We start from the raw sequence: 20,692 nt of genomic DNA, 5'->3' as shown, positions 1-20,692 counted from the left end.
GGGCACCTTTTGGGATGAGCACTGGGTGTTGTATGGAAACCAATTTGACAATAAATTTCATATATTGAAAAAAAAATAAAATAAAATGTAGAAAAATGAAAAAAAAAAACAAAAAACAAAATGCAGAGCTAATGAAAGCCTGAGATTTATAAAAGGCAATGAATGAGTCTGTAACCCACTTCTTCAGAGACACAGTCCATTTCCTTGCTGAGTAGTATACTCCCCATAGGACCTTGTGAATGACTTTTAGTGTGTGTCACTTCTGAATGAAGATGATGAGGGGTGGGGGGTGTGGTGGTGGGGGTTGGGTGGAGAGAACTGCTGTGACCAAGGAAGGAGGGATCCAAGAGCAGTGTCTGGCCCTGTCATACAATGACATCCCCACCAGGTGAGCAGGATTAGAAAAGTACAGACTAAGCACACTTTGTCCTCACCTCCCTGAATGTATCCTAGATGTTCTGAAAAAATACTCCTCCTCACACTCTCCCAAATATGACATGTAGGGAGGATCTATTAGAAAAAAAGTTAAGGCAAACGTTAAAAAAAAAGTTCTGAGGTCCTAATAATTATTATACTGTTGGGACGATTAGACCTCTGCGCTTCACAGTTTCCTCTTGTTAGAGAAAAGCACACTGCTTGTGAGGGGCTTGTCCTGGCTTGAGTGGGAATGTGCTTCTGTGGAAAGGGCACTGCTCCTCTGTTCTGTGATCACATCAACTCTTCTCAATTGGTGTGGAGTTAAAAGACATCAAACCCACAACAAGCTATACTTACAATAAGGTATACTCATAATGTATCCAAAGTGTGTTTGGGCATAAAAGCTTAATCCTCATTTGTAGTTTGGTAGATATAATAATAAAAAGCATAGAGTCCTATAGGCAAAAATCTAACATGCAAGATCCTTGATCAAGAAAATGAAAGGGCTGGTATTATAGAAGAACCTGGAGTGACAGTACACCTTCTCCTGTTGAGCAATAAGCTCTATTTCAGCATCTCCATATACTACGTGTGATTATTTCCCCATAAAAATACATTTAAAGAATGTCTTGATAGCTTTATTAAAAGCAGTATTTGTGAAGACTATGAAGTTGTAGGTCATTAGCTGCTCCAACTGAAGAAACATGTGATAGAAGGGCAGGGCTCTTGGACTCTTTCTAAAGCAGGTAATTTTTACAGAGAGAGGAGAGAAAAATGGCCAGAAAGAGATAAGATAATGTTAGTGGACAGATTCTGTATGTAGCATCTCCGTTCTTCCCATTTTGGTCTTTGAAAAAGAGGCAGCAGGGAATCTTAGAGAAGAGAAACTGTGGAGGGGGAAATAGAGTTTCCCAGCTAGTCAGATGTGCTAAAAATGGCAAATTGAAGTTGTTCTCTAATTATCTAACAATCTAACTAACAAGAGACCTCTGTGTATGGTTGACACAGACAGCAGCAGACAAGGAAAGAAGACCTGAGACCTGACAACCTCCCTAGGCTGAAACTGGGAGTCAATTGGTAAAGGTCCTTAGAAAGTCAAATAGGATTATAGGTCCCTTAAAAGGAGCCTACTAATCAAAGTCTGCATATGTGGTTTGGTTGACAAAAGTAAGGAAACTAAGAAAATGGACACACAGCATTGAGGTACCTGCAAATTATATCTAAACAAAAACAATAATTGAAATTAATGGCTTAGGTTTCATTTCAGGGGCTTTAACAGAAAAATGATCTAATAGTTTAAAAGTATGTTAGGCAGGGCATGAAAACCAACAGAATGTGTCTATGTCTATGTGTATGTCTATGTGTATATAGTACATGTATATCCATAGCGGGGAGGAAGGGAGGTGGGGGAGGAGGGAGAGAGAAAAAGAGAGAGAGAGAGAGAGAGACAGAGACAGAGAGAGATAGATGGATTTATTTTAAGGAACTGGCTCACCTGATTGTGGAGGCTTAGCAAGTAGGGGGCAGTCCACCAGACTGGAGACTCACAGAGAAGAGTTGCAATTGGAGTCCAAAGGCCATCTGCTAGCAGAACTCCTTCTTGCTCAGTTAGGGTACGGTGTGGGGAGGTATCAGCTTTTTGTTCTACTCAGACCTTTGAGTGACTGGATGAGGGCCACTCAAATCATAGACAGTAATCTGCTTTACTCAAAGTCCACCCACTTAAATGTTAATCTTGTCCAAAAAATATCTTTACAGAAATGCCTAGACCAATATGTTTGACCAAATATCTGGGCACCTTGGCCCAGCCAAATTAACCATCACAAAACCCTATCTTCAGGGCCTGAAAAGTAGTTCTGTCACTTAGGGGTAATAAATCAGATCCAAAGGAATGCTTCTAAGGAAGGAAACAACAAACAAACAAACTAGTTACAAGGGCTAAGATAATAAATCTAAAGTTATGAAATAAGATAAAAACTGTCAGTAAAGTAGGAATAGAAGGGAACTTCCTCAACTTGATAAAGAATATCTACAAGAAATCCAGTGCTAACATCATACTTAACAGTGAAAAACTAGAAGCTTTCCCAGTGAGATCAGGAACAAGGCAAGGATGCCCCCCTCACCACTCTTTTCACCATCATACTGGAAGTCATAGTTAATGGTATAAGACAAGAAAAAGAAATAAAATATAAACAGATCAAGAAGAAGTTGTGAAGTAAGCACTAGATGTGGTTTTCACTCATACCCTTGATCTTTACCAAAAACCAATGAACACAAAAAAAAACCTAAGATATGAGATATCTGTAATTTAGTAGGATCACTGATTCTATGTAATAATGGAATAACTAACATTCATAAAGTAATCTTATATTCACAAAGTGTTTTCACATTTATCATCTCATTTGATGATAAACTTTGTATGGTAGATAGGGCTGGTAAGTTCATGATTAGTGGTGCCAGAGTTCAAATTCAAATCCCTTAACTCCAAATCTTGTGCTTTTTACACTATTCTATGTGAATTTCTAGAGTATGTTCTTCTCTCCCAACAAATAATTAGGTATTAAAATACGAACATGGGGCACCTAGGTGGTTTAGTTGGTTAAGTGTCAGACTCCTAATCTTGGCTCAGGTCATGATTTCATGGTTCGTGGGATTGAGCCCCGCATAGGGCTCTGTGCTGACAACAGGAAGTCTGTTTGGGATTTTCTCTCTCTCTCTCTCTCTGCCCCTCCCCTGTGTGCATGTGTTTTCTCTCAAAATAAGTAAAAAAAAAAAAAAAAGTTAAAAAAAAATATGAGTGCAATTCTTTACTAATGTGAAGTTCTGACTTTTATCTTTTCTACCTTCCAAGCCTATACCTCATAAATAAACCTACAGAATCCAGAAAATCATAGAATGTTCTAGAATTGTGCTGTCCAATATGGTAGCCACTTGCTACAAGCAGCAATTTAAATTTAAATTTAAATGAATTAAAAGTGAAACTTCAGTTACTTAGTCACAATAGCCACATTTCAAGTGCTGAATCAATAGCCATGTGTGGGTAGTGGCTACTGTGTTAGGCAGAACAGACATACAACATTTTTATCAGCAGAGAAAGTTCACAAGAAGACTCAGGCTAAATCATTCAGTCATCCATTTCAGAGTAGAAAGTACCAAGATCTAGAAGTTATATAACCTATTCAAGATCACACAGCTCAGGAGTGGAAAATATAGGTCTCTGAACTCCAATTCACTGTTTTTCATGCTATACAATAATTTTACTAGATGAAAGCCAACAGATCTACATAAATCTTTATCAACACATAGTTGGCAGAAAACGTTTCTACGTATTTAGAACATACTTCCCAACTTTCCTTTTCAAGCTTCTAAACTCTCTCTGTTCCCTTTCCCCTAAGAACCGTATCCATGAATGGAAGGAACACAGACAGAAATTCACTGTTCATTAATTCAACACATATTTAACTATCTACTTTGTGCTGAAATTAGCCAGAGTTGTTTTCTGTTGACTACAACTACGGATCCCGATTGCTGATACACGGGGATGAGGAAGGAGAAAACACAGAGACTATCTCCCAAACTGACACTTGCCTTTAAATAACAGTCAACTTCAAGCTACCAATTTGGGGATTAGAAAATAAATGTTACCTCCTCTTGTACACTGAAAGCTCCTTGAAGACCTTTTCATTGCACATTCCTAATAAATCTTGTGGAAGGATACGTATTTGATAGGGTTTTGCCTTTTGGGTAAGAGCAGAAGATGGCAGCAGTAAAAAATAGCCCACAGTCCTTCTTCTGGCAACACGGGAGACTGGACAGTTTCATCTTGACCCATGCTAACAGGTACTCCCCTGGTATACTGCTAATAATGAGCATCAGCTTTATAGTCCTTAATTTTAAAATTTCTCTTCCCTGGCAAAATGATGAGGTGCCAAGAGTTCTGGGTATAACCTCTAAAATGCTCTGTTCCCTCATCTGCAAAGTGGGTGTAAGACCTATCTCATGGATAGGTCCTATCCTAATCCTCAAAGGATTAAAAGCAATGAAACCATTAACTCCTATAAAAGCATCAAGTATTATCATGATTGTTTTTTTTTAAACTCTTCAGTAGAGGTGAAAGTATGTCTTAATTTTCCATTCATGTAGAAAGCTACTATCTTTATAGTTGAAAATTATCCGTAAATGACCACATCAGAAATAAGGAAAATATATGTTTACCCATGCAACTTTAATGTGTGTTTACATTGTATTTATATTTACTTGGAAGTTATCTACATGTGCTCCTGTGCTATGAAATTATGCACATTATAAAATATATACAAGAATATACATTTAAAAAATGATAAAAATTATGAGAAGTCCTATATTTTCTTCTTGTACCTCACAGGATTGTCCTGCATAATCCCCTCACCTCACCTTGACGATCCAGAGGATGACAGTTTTAAAGTAAAGCAATGTCTGAATTGATGTTTTAATCACTGGTTGCATTAAATTAACCTTACTTTGCAGAGAGATGTTAATAAAATCCAACAGTGGCAAGCATCTCTCAAAATGACCTCAGGCAGCCTGAGCCTGGATATCTTTAGGGATAACAGTGAAAGGGCTGGTGTCACAATGCCAGAGATGGTTCATTCCAGTGCTGAATGGCTGCTTTATTGATTCACATAGTAATTCCCTTTCTCCCTAATACAGATTGTAAGCAGTAGGAGGACAGGGGCAGGGACTAAATCTGTCTTATCTATTGCTGTGTCCCAGTGTCTAGAACAGTGTCTAGTACATAAAGATTTGCAGAATTAATGTATAAATGGTGAGGGTTTTTTTAGAGAACTCTTCCTCCCATCTAGTTCTGGCTTTATAATGTAAAAACACTAACAGTGGCACATACCACACTCACTATGAGCCAAGCACCATCAAAAGCACTTTCCACATATTAACTTACTGAGTCCTCATGACAACCTTAAAAAGTAAGTACTGTCAGAAGTCCTATCTTAGCTGAGGAAAGTGGGACACAAAGTGGTCAACTGACTTGTCCAAGGACAGGGGCTGGGTGAGTGGCTGAGCTGGGATTTGCTGGGGCCCATGTGACTCCTGGGTCCACATCTGTAACTGCCCCACAACATCGCCTCTCACCAGGTCAGAGGGCTGGCCCCACTTCTGCTGTCTGCGTGCACAAAAGACAGTGTCTCATCTCCTTGGGAAGGATCTTCAGGCACAGCAGGACAGAGCACCTGAGCTTTTCACTCATTTTTTTCTGAGCCAAACATTCTAGGGTCTTCAATTGCCTAAGAGATGATGTGGATTCAGTTCTTTGACAACCTGTGGGTCTCCCTCTCCTTTGGGTTTGGTCAAGTTTGTCCCTGAAAGGTAAAAAGTCCACCTGTGGACCCTGAGAGCCCTGGGTTTGAGTCCTGGCCTTGCAAAGTCACTATTTGACTCTCAGCAAATAACCTTAGCTCACGAAGCCTCAGTTTCTGCTACTGAAAAATGAGTTGATAAAGAGTTTCTTCTTTGCATGAGTGCTAACTGTCCTTATGTTCAAATTCCTCTCCCAGGAAGAGGATTGGCACAGCACATCACTTGCAGGGAGACGCATTAACATTCATTTGGACAATAATGCTGAACTTTATGGGAATGTATTGTACTGGCTTGGGAAACAGCTTTCTTCTCTTTTCACTGGAATGATTTGGCCCTTTAACTTAATTTTATATGGTGACACTGACTCAATTCTGTCTCCTGCTACACAGTTCTTCCTTTCTCATAGGAAAAAAAATCCTCATAAAAACAATTTATAATACATCAAAATATTGACAGAAACTTTAAATCTTAATGTCTGAAGATATCTGTGGGCATGATTTATTGCAGAAGTTCTACTGTTATAACTTGGCAATTAGGAAATATTGGTAAATGCAAACACATTATTGATGCCAATTAAAAAAAGCACAAGATTGATGAGCTTCCCAAAGTGCTTTGACACAGCAGTTAGAGAGTAATGCCCATCAATACATATCCAACCACTATAAATGCCAAGGGAAATTAGGCTGCAAGGAAACAAGGGGTGCTTTCACATTAAAGGTGGGATTTTTCAAACAGATGAGCATCTAGTCAACAGGAATACCTAACAGAACCTCAAGTAAAGTCCTACAGAAAAAAACCACAATGTTTATTTGTGATTCATGATAAGCTAGGTAAGGAAAGTATTCAAAGAATGTGACACGTTGATTTAACTAAAGGGTGGGCCAAGTGCCTGAGTTGGTTAGACCAGATTATATAAATGGTTAGCATACACCAAGCCAGAAGCTAAAGAAAAAGGTAGCTTTTAGGGTATTATCTCAGAACATACTCTAATATTCCAGGTACCCTATTTTAGAGGACCTGAAGAGAGTCTCAGATTTATTTTAAATGAATGACATGAGCACTCATGGGCTCCATTCTCTGTGTATAGAGAAGAGGAAGGATTTGAGCCTGGGTTACCAAGACAATGGAAGTACGGGGAATTTGCAAAGGAAAATTAGTTTAAGGGGAAGGTAAGATAAGTCATTAAGTTTTGGTCATGACAGTTGCAAGTCCTGATAAAACACTCAAGTGCAAATATCTACTATACTGAAGACACCAATTTGCATGAAAGAGAAGTTTCAAGGAATAAACTATTAGATACATAAAGAATAAGGATATAAAAAAGATTGACTGACTTAGCAGTATGGAGGCCTATGCTTTTGAGACAGCAACTGAATTTCTGTGAGGAAGATGGTAGAGTTAAAAAAACATCAACCAACACCTACTGTGTGGAAGAACTCTCAGGGACTATGAAAGACAAAGCACATTACCCTGGTCCATCTGGGAAGTTCATTCTCTTCAAACCAAACTCAGGGAGGGCCACATGGGATGGTGAAAGACAGCATTCTCATCCAGAGCTTTAGATCATCTGAATCAACCCCTGGCTACCCAATGCACACTGCCAACCCATACCCAACTCTTATACAAACTGTAAAACCAATGGGGGCTTAAACTGGTTTTCACAGAGAAGCAGGGTTTAGATATACAGAAAGACTGGCCCAAGGTTCGTGTGGACAAAATAAATATATAAAAATTAAACACAATCTTAACCTTCCCTTGAATGTTCCACGAGCAACTGTGTTAATATTATTTTTTCAACCTCAATCTGAGTGTTTTATGTACAAAAGGTATACACTTCTTACCCACTGGGATGGCTATAAGCAAAGGACAGATAATCACAAGTGTTTGCAAGAATGTGGCAAAATTAACCCTTATACACTGCTGATGGTAATGTGCAGTGGAGCACTTACTTTGGGAAACAGGCTGGAATTCCTCAGAAAATTAAACACAGAGTTACCACATGACCCAGCAATTCCACTTCTAGGTATATACCCAAGAGAAATGAAAATGTATGTCTACACCAAACTTTGCACACAAGTGCTCATACAGCATCACTGATAATAGCAAAAAAGTGGAAATGGCCCAAATGTTCATCAATTGATGAATGGATAGATAAAATGTGGTACAATCATACAATGCTATTAAAAAGAATACATACTATGAATGGATGAAATGTGAAAACATGATGCTAAATGAAAGAAGCCAGTCACAAAAACAAATTCCATTTATGTAAATGTCTAGAATAGGTAAATCCATAGAGATATAAAGCAGATTAGTGGTTTCCAAGTGCTGGGGGAGAGTGGGTTGGGGAGAAATGGGGTCACTGATGATGTGTATGGCATTTATTTAAGGGGTGATGATAACGTTCTGAAAATGATTGTGGTGATCGTCACGCAACTCAATATACCAAAAACCACTGGATCGTATAGTTTAAATGGTTGAGTTGTATGGTATGTGAATTATGTCTCAATAAAGGCATAGCTGAGAAGGACAGATTGAACTGCCAGATTTCATCAGAGAGTTCCATCAATGGGCTGAATCTTGATTGGTTCTGGAGTTGAGAAAAATCAAGACAGGAAATTTCCAGACAATTTCCTAAGAAAAATTCAGTGCGCTGGAGGGCCAACCCACCCCAATTTGAGCCCTGATATCCAGTTCCTTTGAGTGCTAGAACATTTGGCCCAGTGCATTAGCATTTGTCACCAGGCTGGTTCCCAAAAGCTACTGCCCTGTTATGCTTCCACTGGTCTCCTTGCTGTCCCCATGGTGATCTATCTGAGAGTAGATGCTGAGGACAAGTAGCACAGCTGAGGGCTTGCAGACAGCTTCAAAATAGACCAAAGCAGGAAGCACACTCCTATCAATGATCTTGAAAGCTGAACAAATTTTACAAGTATCTTTCTTGGCACATAGCTCTATTAATCTTCTTTTCTTCCCATATATTCCTCCTTGAAAGGAGAGAAGATACATGGTTTCCTGAATAATTTCACCTGCACTTGGAACCTGACTTGGGAATGTACCTGCTGTGAAGGTCTAAGACTCTGCAGATATTCTTATTGCCAAGGTTTATGGGACAAGCAGAAATGCAGGATGGATGAGCTACAATTTACAAGAGTAGTAAACCCTCCGTTGCACTAAAAAATACCCCCCCAAAGAACAATAAATAACTTCTCCCTGAGATGAGGGCTGTGTTCCTGAGAAGATGTCTCTGCCATTCTTTTGACATCAAGCCTTGGTCTTCTACTTGGTTGTTAAGAATATTGTCTTGTGTGGTGCCTGGTGGCTCAGTCGGTTAAGTGTCAGACTTCGGCTTAGCTCACGATCTCAGTTTGTGAATCTGAGCCCTGCATTGGACTGTCTGCTTTCAGCATGGAGCCCACTTCAGATCCTCTGTCTCCTCACAACTCTCCTTCTGCCCCTCCCCTTTTTCTCTTTCTCTCTCAAAAATAAGCCTTAAAAGAAAAAAAAAAAAAAAGAATGTCTGGCAATAGCAGCCCAAAGAGCTTCATCAGGATATGCACTCTTTCTTAATTGGGAACACATGAGATTTTCAGTTGTAATAAGAGAGAGTTTCATTGTTTAATATGTAAGAGAGCTTGAAGTCTGAATCTCCATGAAAGTACAAGAGAATAAAAATTATCCCTGGGCCAAAGGTTAATTTAGAGATATCCAGAGATCAGTAATACAAATATCAAAGACTCTGCCTTCTGGAGAACATGCACTCTGTGCAGGGTGACAGGTTGGAGGAGGTAGCCGTTCAGGGTTATATAAACTGGTTCTCAACCTTTGTTGCATACTGAAATCACCTGGGGAGTTTTAACACTGCTGATGCCTGAGTCCCACCCCCAGAGTCTCTAATTCCGCTGGCTTGGAGGGGCCTGGTCACAGAGATTTGTAAAGGCACTCAGGTGGTTCCACAGTACAATCAAGGCTGCCCCATTAGCAGAAGGTGCAAAGTCCTGCCTTTGAAGATCCTACTAGAGGCCAGGCAGGCTTTGGTTCCCCTAGTAATACAGTTTAAAATATAAAGCGGAGTTGAACTAAATTCCATGTATACTACAACATATAAGCACAAAACGTGTTAAAATTAAGATTAAAACTTTTCTTTTTCTTGGAGAAACGTATCATGGTTGTTTTGAGGTTATAGTTTTTCTCTCCAAACATTAAAAAGTGCTTAGATAGTAAAAAGCTTCACTTGTGTATGGTTTAAAGTATTTGAGGTGTGCGAGTAACATGTATATTTGATATAGAATGTGCTACTCTTCATTTACTTTCCTTTTACTACCAGCAAACCTTGGTACTGTAAGCCTAAAAGGTTCCTCCTATGTGCACAAGTGCATGCACAGGCACATACCCTCCTCCCCTCCTTGAATGGCCAAAAAGTTTGATCCTTGGCCTTGATACCAAAGCCTCAAATGGCCATCAACCAGAGACTGGGGTTGTGGAGCAGGAAGTTTGATTTGCTCATGCCACAAACTATCCCTTTTCTTTGAGTAAGTCATTTCACTGGCCAGACTTAATTCCCTTTTCAGCCTTCCACTCAGCTCTGGGTCAGGCCTCTGGCTTACCCCTGAGATCATGTTTGCTACCTCCGGAGGGAACAATCTGTCTTTCAGATCCCACCATCAGTAAATCTTGAAGAGCTCTGAGGGCTTGGGATCGCTGCACCTTATTCTCTCTCGAGAATCAGGACCTGAGGACAAGGGATTCAGGAGTCACAGTCCTGTGGGCACCTTTCCTGGAGACCCACTCCCTGATGTTGAGCACCCACTGGCTTTTAGTTGAAAGGGGTTTCCAAGGCTACAGAGTATATCTAAATCAAATTTTTATAGAATTCATTTATTAAAATACAGTGAAAGATCCTACTGTCAGGCACATGGGATGGCGATAAGAGACCTCAGCTCAAACCCTGCCTTCAACCACTACCGGCTAATGAATCTCCCTCTCTGTATCCCCTCTCCCTGTGCCTTGGTTTCCTCACCTGTAAAATAAGGACAGGCTGTAGAGTAGTTGTAAATGAAATGATCCGTGCCTGTAGCATGTAGCATGCAGTAGGAGATAATGAAATGTTAACCCCCATAGTCTCCACAGTCAGCGAGTAACTACAACCAGAATTAGTTTTTATAAGTGTTCCATCAACCTCTAATTACACTTTCTTGGTACTCTGAATTTTCATAATGGATTTGTCTAAACAAAGAATCCTGGCAAGAACATGACTGCTTTTGACCTTCCTACATTTTTGGGCATGTCTGAATTCACATAAAAAGAGATCTCCCAAAGGCTAAAGGTACATAAGTCATAATTTATTTGTCTATAATATCTGTGTTCCAGAAAGCTCTGGAGAACTGACCAGAGAGGCAAGGGGAGCCCAGCTCACAATGTAGTACTTGGTTCTTATATTTGATTCCCCACCTAGCACAGACAGGCTGATTTCCTCACATATAAAACAGAAGGGATTACGAACCTTATGTCAACCCAAGAGGCTACCAAAGGAAGATGTAGGAGTGTGCAGACCAACTCAGCACAGTCTTTTTCACTCAGATGTTTGGACAAGAATGAATTGCTGTGAAAGGCCTCTCCAAAGAAGCTTTGGTTCCCACCCCCACTCTCTTTATTTCTCCCCAATTCTCCCAAGAAAATATGAATAGACTGTCATAAGGCTGTATGTATGTCAGGACCACTATCTGCCTCAAAGAGAGTGCTATTATAATCGGTAATGGTTCTAATTACTGCTCCATGTTATGGATTAAAATTTTGTTAGCTCAGGTAAGGCTTTTTGCTTTGCTGATAAAGGTTATTCCATAAATAGAGTGAATGACACTGAGCCACTACTAAGATATTCAAGCATATATAATTCAGTCCTTTAGAATTAAAGCATATAACTCATTCAGCGATATTTTCTAAGCACTATCAGTGTGTAAGGCACTGTGGGTAAGTGTGGGGATAGATAGTCTCTGCTCTTAAGGAGACAAGGATAAAAACCCCTATTAAACCAATAAGACTCTCATGACTTGTCTACCTCTACGAAGGCATGTGTTCGAACATGTACGCATGAAGTCTGTCAATCAACTGTCATCAGAAGACAAGTTCCTCAAATACTGATCTCTGCCCCTACTTTGGTAACTCATTCCAGCAGACACTTAATACTGCTTATGGATAAATACAGATGGTCTGTGATGAATACTGCAGCAACGTAAGGAAAACTTCACCCACCTGTTAAGACATACCTTGTTGATCAGGCACTGTTTTATGTGTATGAGCGTGGATGAGAAGACCATTGTGAAGCCAAATCTTTCTATCTGTATTGTCTGCTCTGCTTGCCAGGCCCATTAAGGGCTCCTGGTTCTATCTTCCCGTATTCTGAATTTGAGGATACCTTTATTTATTCAAATGAAGGCACCCCCATTTTTCACTTCCAAAAACCAACTGGCCCTTCCCTGCCATTTTTATTTTCCTATAGCCTTTCTTTCATTTCATTGCCCAGCAGTCTGCAATGTGATGGAAACATTTAAAATAAGAAAGTAAGATTATGTGGACTGAATTTCCCTTTTGCCCTCCCAGTTCCATTTGGTGGATATGCTTTTATCAGCATGTGATAAATATTTCATATAGAAACTGTCACTTGGAATTTAATCTTCGCAGTTTCACCGAAACCACTGAAAAGCATTTGGGAAAATCAGACCTACATTACAACAAGTACCATATGCCAAGAGCCTGCAGATTAGCAAAGCCTCAGGAGTCAGCATGGAGGAGACCAGAGAACAGAACTGCCTGGAAGAGGGGCCAGTGGCTGCTCCCTCGCTGCACATGTAGAGATCTGAAACCAAACTGTACCACATCTCCATCATTTCAGCACTTGAGATTTTAAAAGATGTATGGAAAAAAAAAAACAAGCTGGAGCGTGGATGCAGCTACATTCATTGAACATTGACCATGGGCCGGGCACCATGCTGCATGCTTCACACACACATTTCTTTGTCTTCTCGCATCCCAACAAGGAGGTAACCAGAGAAATGAGTGCCACAGGAAGTCATTTCCCTAAGTTCATAAAGCTAGGGAGCAACAACCAGGATCTGAAACCACTCCTGACTCCCTGGTCCCGTGCCCTCATGTCTCTTTGTGGAGTAAGGAAATGTGAACACACAGTTTAACAGCCTTGTTTCGTACAGTTGGAATTCACCTTATCGGACCAGCTTTTGTTTTCAGCTTAGTCTTGCAGAGCTAATAAATGTGCTAATTTCCAGAAGGAGTTCCTGGCTTCCTTTCTGGTAAAGGAGGTGGCCATGTCCTCAGCCAGAGCAGGATCTTTGAGGGTCCGAGTGCTGGTTACTGAAAGGGAACTCGAGCGGCCTTGCTGATTTTCAGAGGGTGTTGGCACGTGTCATCTCCCTTTGTATTCAGAAACGTGCTAACAATTATCAGAAGACTTCCAGTCAGAGGGGCCAAGGCTGCTTGGACCAGGAGTAAGAGGCACAGCCTGGGCTAGCACTGGTCCTCCTGAGTTTCAGGCTAAAATCATCCTCTGTGTCTTCCTATCAAGCTATCTTGACACTATGAAGCATTAATGGAGTGCTTACTGTATCTATAAGGCCCTGGGAGCATCACAGTGAACAAGAAAATAACCTTGTCTCTTGGGGCGCCTAGGTGGCTCAGTCGGTTGAGCGACCGACTTTGGCTCAGGTAATGATCTGTCGGTTCATGAGTTCAAGCCCCGTGTCAGGCCCTGTGCTGATAGCTTGGAGCCTGGAGCGTGCTTCTGATTCTGTGCCCCCCTCTCTCTCCACCCACCCCTACTTGTGCTCTGTCTCTGTCTTTTAAAAATGAATAAACATAAAAAATAAAAAATAAAAAAAGAAAACAACCCCATCTCCCTGGAAGGTCAGAGGCTAAGGGCAGACAAGACTCACTAACATGCCATTGCAATGCCATGTCAATGCTGTGTGAGTCACACTTCAGTGCTCTGGTGGCTCAGAGGACAAGATTTGGGCAGGCAAGAAAGAAGGAGGAATGGTATTCAAGGCCTTCCCGTGGGGAGCTGGTGAATGCAGAAAGGTGTTCACTGGGTGTGTGCTGTGTGCCTGTGCAGTGCTGGTCCAACAGCACCCTACCCCGCAAGGATCCTGCAATTTGGCTTCAGAGAGACTGAGCTGCACAGGCAGGATATAAAGTAGGACTGTCCATGGGACAGGCTCTGGAGGCACAGAAACAGGCAGGAGCAAGCAGTTTTCCTAACAGATCCAGAAACTGCCCAGAATAGAGGAGAGTGGTCAGTGTCTTGCAGGGAAACATGGACTCAGTTTTAAAACACATTTCCAGTAAGAAGAATGCTTCAGTGTTATAAAAAAAAGGATAGCTATGCAGACAACTGCACACCTTAAACAGCAGCTGAGAGTAGAAAAACAAAGCAAAACACTGAGCTTGGCAATGCTTAGAACCTAGTTCAAAGCAAGGGGAACATTCCCTTTTGCCTTTTCTCCGGGTGTCCCCTTTCCCATCCCACTCTGGCTTAGAGGACCGTTGGGTCCCAGTGAAGAAAACCTCATTAGTACGTGAGGTACGTACAGTCTGTGAATGTACAGAACAGCGGGCTCTGTGCACAGTTCACAGGCCTCCTGACGTCACCATGACCCAGGTAACGTTCCTGCCATCACTAGGTATTAAAAGCTTTCACAAAGTACAGCCAAAGGGTTTTCTCGAATCGGCTCCACTGCTGAGGCTGACAACGAAGCACGAACATTACATAACCCAGCATTACGTAACCTAGCTACGCCCCCACACTCAACAAAACATGCTGTCTGTGAGCTCAGGGCAGTTCGGGTTTCTTTTTAAAGTCAATTCAGTAAACAGAGGAGGTCAGTGACATAACTCACCTTTGGTCAAAATCCAACATTCCCAGGGATGTTTCTGGGACCTACCAATCATTACCAACTAGTTTCAGGATCAGAGAATGTCCGGTGTGAGAGAGGCCTCAGAGGGTCATGGAGCACCTCCCTCCTCACTCACAGGGGGAGCTGCCTGCCCACTGACGGTGGGTGGGAGCAGACCCCAGGTCTGCTGGCTCCTGGGCCACCCAGCATTCAGTGACTGAGTTTTCACTGAGCTCCAGAGGCATGTCCAATTGCTCTGTGTAGGCAATTCTGGAATGTACTCACTTATTAGTGAGATGCAATAATCTGCTGAAAGAAACCCCAAGTCCAATCTCGACAAGGCAGTTAAACTTAGGATTCATAAACAAATTCTTATGCTGCTAGAGATCTTGGAAACCAATGTACCCAATTCCTTACTTTTTTACAGATGAGGCCTAAAGGGTCATGGACTTCCTGGTGATGCTACTGCTAATTTCTGAGACTGAGGAGAATCTTTGTGGCCTCTGGTTGGTGCTATTTTCACTGCATTAAGAAGTCGAGATGGGTGGGGAGAAGTATTTCCTTGGCTGTATGAAGGGGAAATGTTCGAGGAAAAGAAAAACATTTAAAATACTGATTTAATTGTGCACTATCATTACTGAATAAAACTAAGATTATTACAGTGCCACATCTTAGAGAATAGAGTCTTTTGATTATTTACCACGGACCAATTCATGATACGACAGCCTTCATTACCAGACTGGGGAAGAGAGAAAATTTCTGACGTGTTTGGCTTTGGTATTTTAAAAGCAAAGCAAGTACAAAACTAACATTAACTTCAGAATGGTATTCCTTTGCCTTTAGTAGAAAAATTGAACGATGGTAATATTTTAAGAGAAATTAAATAACATGACCAAGGCCAGAGGGCTGGTGAGTTAAGTGTTAGGATTTCAGTTTAGGTGTATGTTACTCAAAACCTCTTCTCTTGGCTACCATTCCTATTACATCTCTGCATAAAACAACAATAGTTTTTAACACTGAGAGATGTATAATGAGGAGGTATCTTTCCAACAGCACCAAGAATCTAGCCTTCATGTATATATACCAGTGAAACACATCAAATTTATAAAAATCCAACTGCAGATATCAAGTGCTCAGAAAGGAGTGCGTTTTCTTATCCATATGCTGGGCGTGGGAGCACACTGGCTTCCCGCCACCAGAGAGGATGTGGTATAGAAACACAAACATAAATGGGGTGAATCCCTTGGACCCCCCCCCCCGCCCCCTTCCTAGAAGGTGTGAAACTGTTCCTTAGTCATCTTGGGACAAGATCTTCTGCATAAGCATGGCTGAAATTAACTGATTACTTGAAAGGACAACCCCAGCGGTGAGGCATCAAAAGGTTTCAAGTGAAGGGCACTGGAGTGTTACTGCTTGTCAGGAAAAGCACATTTGGAGCTGCAACCTTCAGATCTACGGGGAAATTCTGAGCAAACACTTCTTAAATAAGGTGGCTGAACTTTAACATTTTCAGACTGTGGTTTCTGTATTTTTTTTTTTTCTTTTGAAGGCAGAGAGAGAGAGAGAGAGAGAGAGAGAGAGAGAGTTTTTTGAGAAATGATAAAGGAGATCAGCTCAGAGGGATAAACTATTCATGAGTCTACAGAAGAGAGACTGTTACCTTCTAATACAAATTCTAAATGAGCAATTAGAAAAGGAAACCTACATCTCGCCTTGTTTTCCTATCTCCCATGTCTTATTTGCTTCTGTAAAGATCAGACCACCCACAGTCTGATCTCTCTTCTAAGAACTGGCCAAAAAAGTGAGAAGACATGTGGGCCCACCATTCTCTTAATTGTGTGTTCTCAGGGAGTTATTCAAACACACTCAGTCTGAATTTCCTCATCTAACACATGAGGAAAACAGTATCTTTCTCACAAGGCTGCTGTGAGAAACTGAAACATGTTCTAAGGGCTTAGTATGTAGTCTCAGTGCCTAAAGAGGACACAATGAACCACACTGACAACAAGCACACCTCATCACCACCACCACCACCACCACCCGCATCACCTTCATCAATATTCATATATAAAATCATCTTTTTACACATATGGTAAATTAGGCACATAAACAGTACCCCAAGGTCCCACAGTAAGCTCCTCTGAGAGCTTAGATTGACAACTTCCACTTCTTGCCTAGAACATCAATGTACTTTCTGCTTCAGAGTTGATGGTATCTACTTCCACTTTAGATACTTTAGCAACAAAAATAGTTCTTTAGTGAATTCAAGAGTGAACAGCTCTCGTAGGCTCAATGGGAGAAGGATAATATGAAACCCGTGCAAAGCTTTCTATAAATAGCGTTACTGCTGCCTTCTTCAGGAGCTCTTCTGCACACGCAAATATGAAAAACAACAATTGCTGTATATGAAAAAATGCAGAGGTGGGATAGGCTTCTTCTAGAAAGAACATGGAATCTTGTTTTATGCATGTCAGCCTTGGAAGACTCAAGCAAATTTGCTGGGCAATCTCCATCAGAGAAGCATTTCTTCCACAGGAATGCTAACTGTGGGAATACTATCGTCCCAGACTCAAGGATGTACTGGAATTTCCAGAAAATGCAGAGAAATTGGTTCCAATCCTTGTATGAAGAAGTCTTTTTTTTATAGCTATAGAGGAACTATATATTGAACAGGCTGAAAAAAAATGTCACATGTAGGCCAAGCTATAAAAGTAATCATCCCTTCTCATCTGACAGGGGGTTGGGGAATCTTTCATTCACATTGAAAGAATTCAGATATCCAAAAGATACAGGGTTCACCCAGGGGGCAATTGAGTCATTGTATATAATTCATGTTGATTTCCAGAGGATTTTTATTGAAGTCCAAGATAGAGTACTTAAATCTCCTTTGCTTCTGACTGTTTTATTAGTTTTTAAATATGTAGATAGATCCTTTGATCTAATCTTAGTTGATCTATATAGACACAGGGGAAAGTATTGCTGGGGTACCCTATCAGAGTCCATATATTTCTGTTCTATTAAATGAACAAATAGGTATGATCTGGATTGAAGAGAAAAGGTTTGTCTCCCAAGAATCAAACTGAGAAAGAACTTCTACAAGGTTCTGATGGACTTCAAAATTCCATTCCCAACTCTGCCTCCAAAAAGCTCATAAAGTCAATTCATAATTACATGGCATAGAGTGGGTGCTTGATAAATATCTAGGGAAAGAAACTGTGGGCACGGAATTACAAAATATACAGTGTCATTTGATTTATCTCACAGATTGCGTTTCATGCAGCTGAGAAGCCACCCAGGGAGCAGGGAAAAGTCCAATCAAGAAGAAACTAGTATCAACATTAAGGTGGGGCTTGAGGAAAGCATTTTAATCCTTTTCTTGCCTATCAAGTTATCATATTATTGCTCTTGAATTGCTACTTAATTTTCTTTGAAAGAAAATGTTTTGTTCAGAGATATGCTCTAGTACTGGTGATGTATATTCTATCAGAAAGGAAGGCTAAGAGCAGAGGTGCTAGCGACATTAATAAAATAATTCAATTTTCTGACTTTCCTTGTGGCAGAGAGGTTAGACCAAGCGAAGTTTTTGAAATTTATGATGGTATAAATACATAGCTGGCTTACAACTTTGCTTATCTATAGCCTAAACTCTAGTGAGTTAAGATCTTAGCAAAGATTGGTCAAGGAATGCAAAGCATAGAGTAGTTTACTAAAAAAAATATATCAGTAAGTTTCTGCAAATAGAGAAGGGGACAGATATTTATGTGAAATGTTAGACCATGGAATTTTAGAACTGGAAGTAGGCTTAGAAATTGGACTATAATCTTCTGATTTTACAGATAAGAAACTGAAGGCTCACAGATATAAATCCACTTGTTCAAGCTTCAGACGACTTAAGCCTCCTAGGCTTAAATACCAATGTCTGAAGCATTTAATTTTATTTTTCCCAGTTAAGAAAAAAAAAAAATGGATGACTAGCTATAATTCTTTTGTTGGGGGTCGGGGGGTGGGGAGATATTTTTTATTATTCATGGTGAAAAAAAGCACCATAAAATTAACAATCCTGAACTTTATTTATTTACTTATTTATTTAGTAGGCTTCATGCCTAGCACAGAGCCCAATGCAGGGCTTGAGCTCATGACCCTGAGATCAAGACCTGAGCTGAGATCAAGAGTTAGACGCTCAATAGACTGAGCCACTCAGATGCCCCGAGATATCACTTCTAAGTTAAGTTTTAACTACTACATGGGGCACTAAAATGGATGTTGCAGTGACTGGTGGTGAAAGAAGACAGACATCGTTCATGAACTTCTCATTTCATGACATGCACACTAAAAATGTTATTGGTGGACATTTCTCTAGAACGGTCATGTAAAGACTAAACCATAAAATAGTAAACAAAAGTAAAAAAAAATTTGGTTTCAGAGACTCTCATCTATCACCATCCAAACGCCAATAAACTGGGCAAATTGCTTTTAGTGACTGACAAAGTAATTAGGTGCAAGTTAAGAAATGGTGAAAATGCTTCCTCTCACATAGAAATGCTGGCTACCAGTAAGATCAACCTCTTTCCTACTATTTCTAATGGCTGTATGGAGTCTGTTCTTAACTGCTTACCACTGAGATTTACTCTTTATGTTTTGAGGAGGGGGGCATGTGAGCGGGAGGAAGGGGCAGAGGGAGAGGGACAGAGAGAGGGAAAATCTTAAGCAGGCTCCATGCCCAGTGCAGAGCCCCATTCTGGGATCATGACCTGATCTGAAATCAAGAGTTGGATGCTCAACCAACTAAGCCACCCAGGTGCCCCTATAACTGCAGTTTCATACATTCATTACTTGAACCATTTTATTATAAAAAGCCCTAGTTTGGTGGGGTGTTGCTCCCCTGCTGGTCAGCTGCATCCCTGTTGCCAGCAGGGTCCAGCTTAGGACGGTGCTGGAGGTATCGTGGGTGCTGGTGGGAGGGGTGCTCTGACGGCAGCACCCACAGTTGGCAGATTTCGAGTTCAGGAGAGGTGTACCATTTCACTTTCCTACCAGCAACGTATGCAGTGATCTAGTTTCTCTGCATCCTCACCTGCCTCTGGTGTTCTCACTGTTTTTCATTTTAGCCAATCTGAATACGGTTCTAGTTTTAGGGGATCTGAACTACACTTGTTATTAGGCTTTCCTGGACAGCATAAAGTGGACACAAGCATGGTCTGATACTCGTTTCATTTACAGAAGAGTGGCTGTAGTCTTGTGGCTCAGACTAAAATCCAAAAATTATAGAGATGTGGATACCCACTGTCTCTTGAAGCACTTTCTTGTTTATCTGTAATCAAGCCATTGGTTTCAATATGGATGACAGCTCATCCTGTAGAATCTGACTTGGCCATAGATGGAATCCACTGGTTGCCTTCCACCTCTATGATACCACACCCACGATACCTCTCCTGTTGGTTCCGTGCTGCTTCAAAATACTAAGCTCATGTTTGAGATGCAGCCATCTCCCCCAATTCCTCCTGTCCATCCTGATGTGCATTTAAAAAAAACTGCCCTTTTATGATGTTCCTGATGTTCTCATCAAGCCCATGAGTTTAGCTCAAAGCAGTATTCAACGATTTCAAGAGAAGTTTTTATTTTTGTTCTGACACAAGTTAGAGAGAAATGCATATTCAGGGATTTTTTTTTTTTTTTTTTTTGCCAGATAATAGGAGAGATTACAAAGTACAAGTTTAGCTGGGATTCTGCCTGGTAGAGAGAAGTTGCTTTCAAGAACAAAATCACCTCAATGGTCTATGTATAAAAGTGAATGGGAAGCCATTTCCTTTGCCTGGCTATGCATGACCACCTAAAAATAGGATTGAACACAAATACATCTTTAGTTGGGTTGTCTTCAGCTGTGCCAAATCTGATTTCCATTCTTGGGCATCAGAAATTGGAAAGAATTGGGGCATCTGGTTGGCTCAGTTAAGCAAGTGTCTGACTTCAGCTCAGGTCATGATCTCATGGTTTGTGAGTTCTGAGCCCCATGTCAG

General features: G+C 40.8%; 1 protein-coding gene and 1 pseudogene across 6 annotated transcripts in view; one reads left to right on the top strand and one right to left on the bottom strand.

Moving 5' to 3' along the window:
* The window catches only part of LYRM4 (LYR motif containing 4), a 184,149-nt gene that overhangs the window by 96,998 nt on the left and 66,459 nt on the right, over positions 1-20,692 (bottom strand). For 2 of the 6 annotated variants that reach the window (XM_040460427.1, XM_040460429.1), the window contains one exon: positions 7,104-7,147. The exons of the other annotated variants lie outside the window; for them this stretch is intronic. In XM_040460427.1, the coding sequence (XP_040316361.1) occupies positions 7,104-7,147 (44 nt within the window). The remainder of the gene's footprint in view (positions 1-7,103; positions 7,148-20,692) is intronic. 6 annotated transcript variants of the gene reach the window in all.
* LOC121020432 (E3 SUMO-protein ligase PIAS2-like) lies at positions 12,553-20,686 on the top strand (annotated as a pseudogene).

This window comes from Herpailurus yagouaroundi, unplaced genomic scaffold, assembly GCF_014898765.1.
Source record: "Herpailurus yagouaroundi ecotype Mexico unplaced genomic scaffold, PumYag 250, whole genome shotgun sequence".
Classification (NCBI taxonomy): Eukaryota; Metazoa; Chordata; class Mammalia; order Carnivora; family Felidae; genus Herpailurus; species Herpailurus yagouaroundi.
Note: the sequence above shows the minus strand (reverse complement) of the source record. Positions and strands in the feature narration are given on the sequence as shown.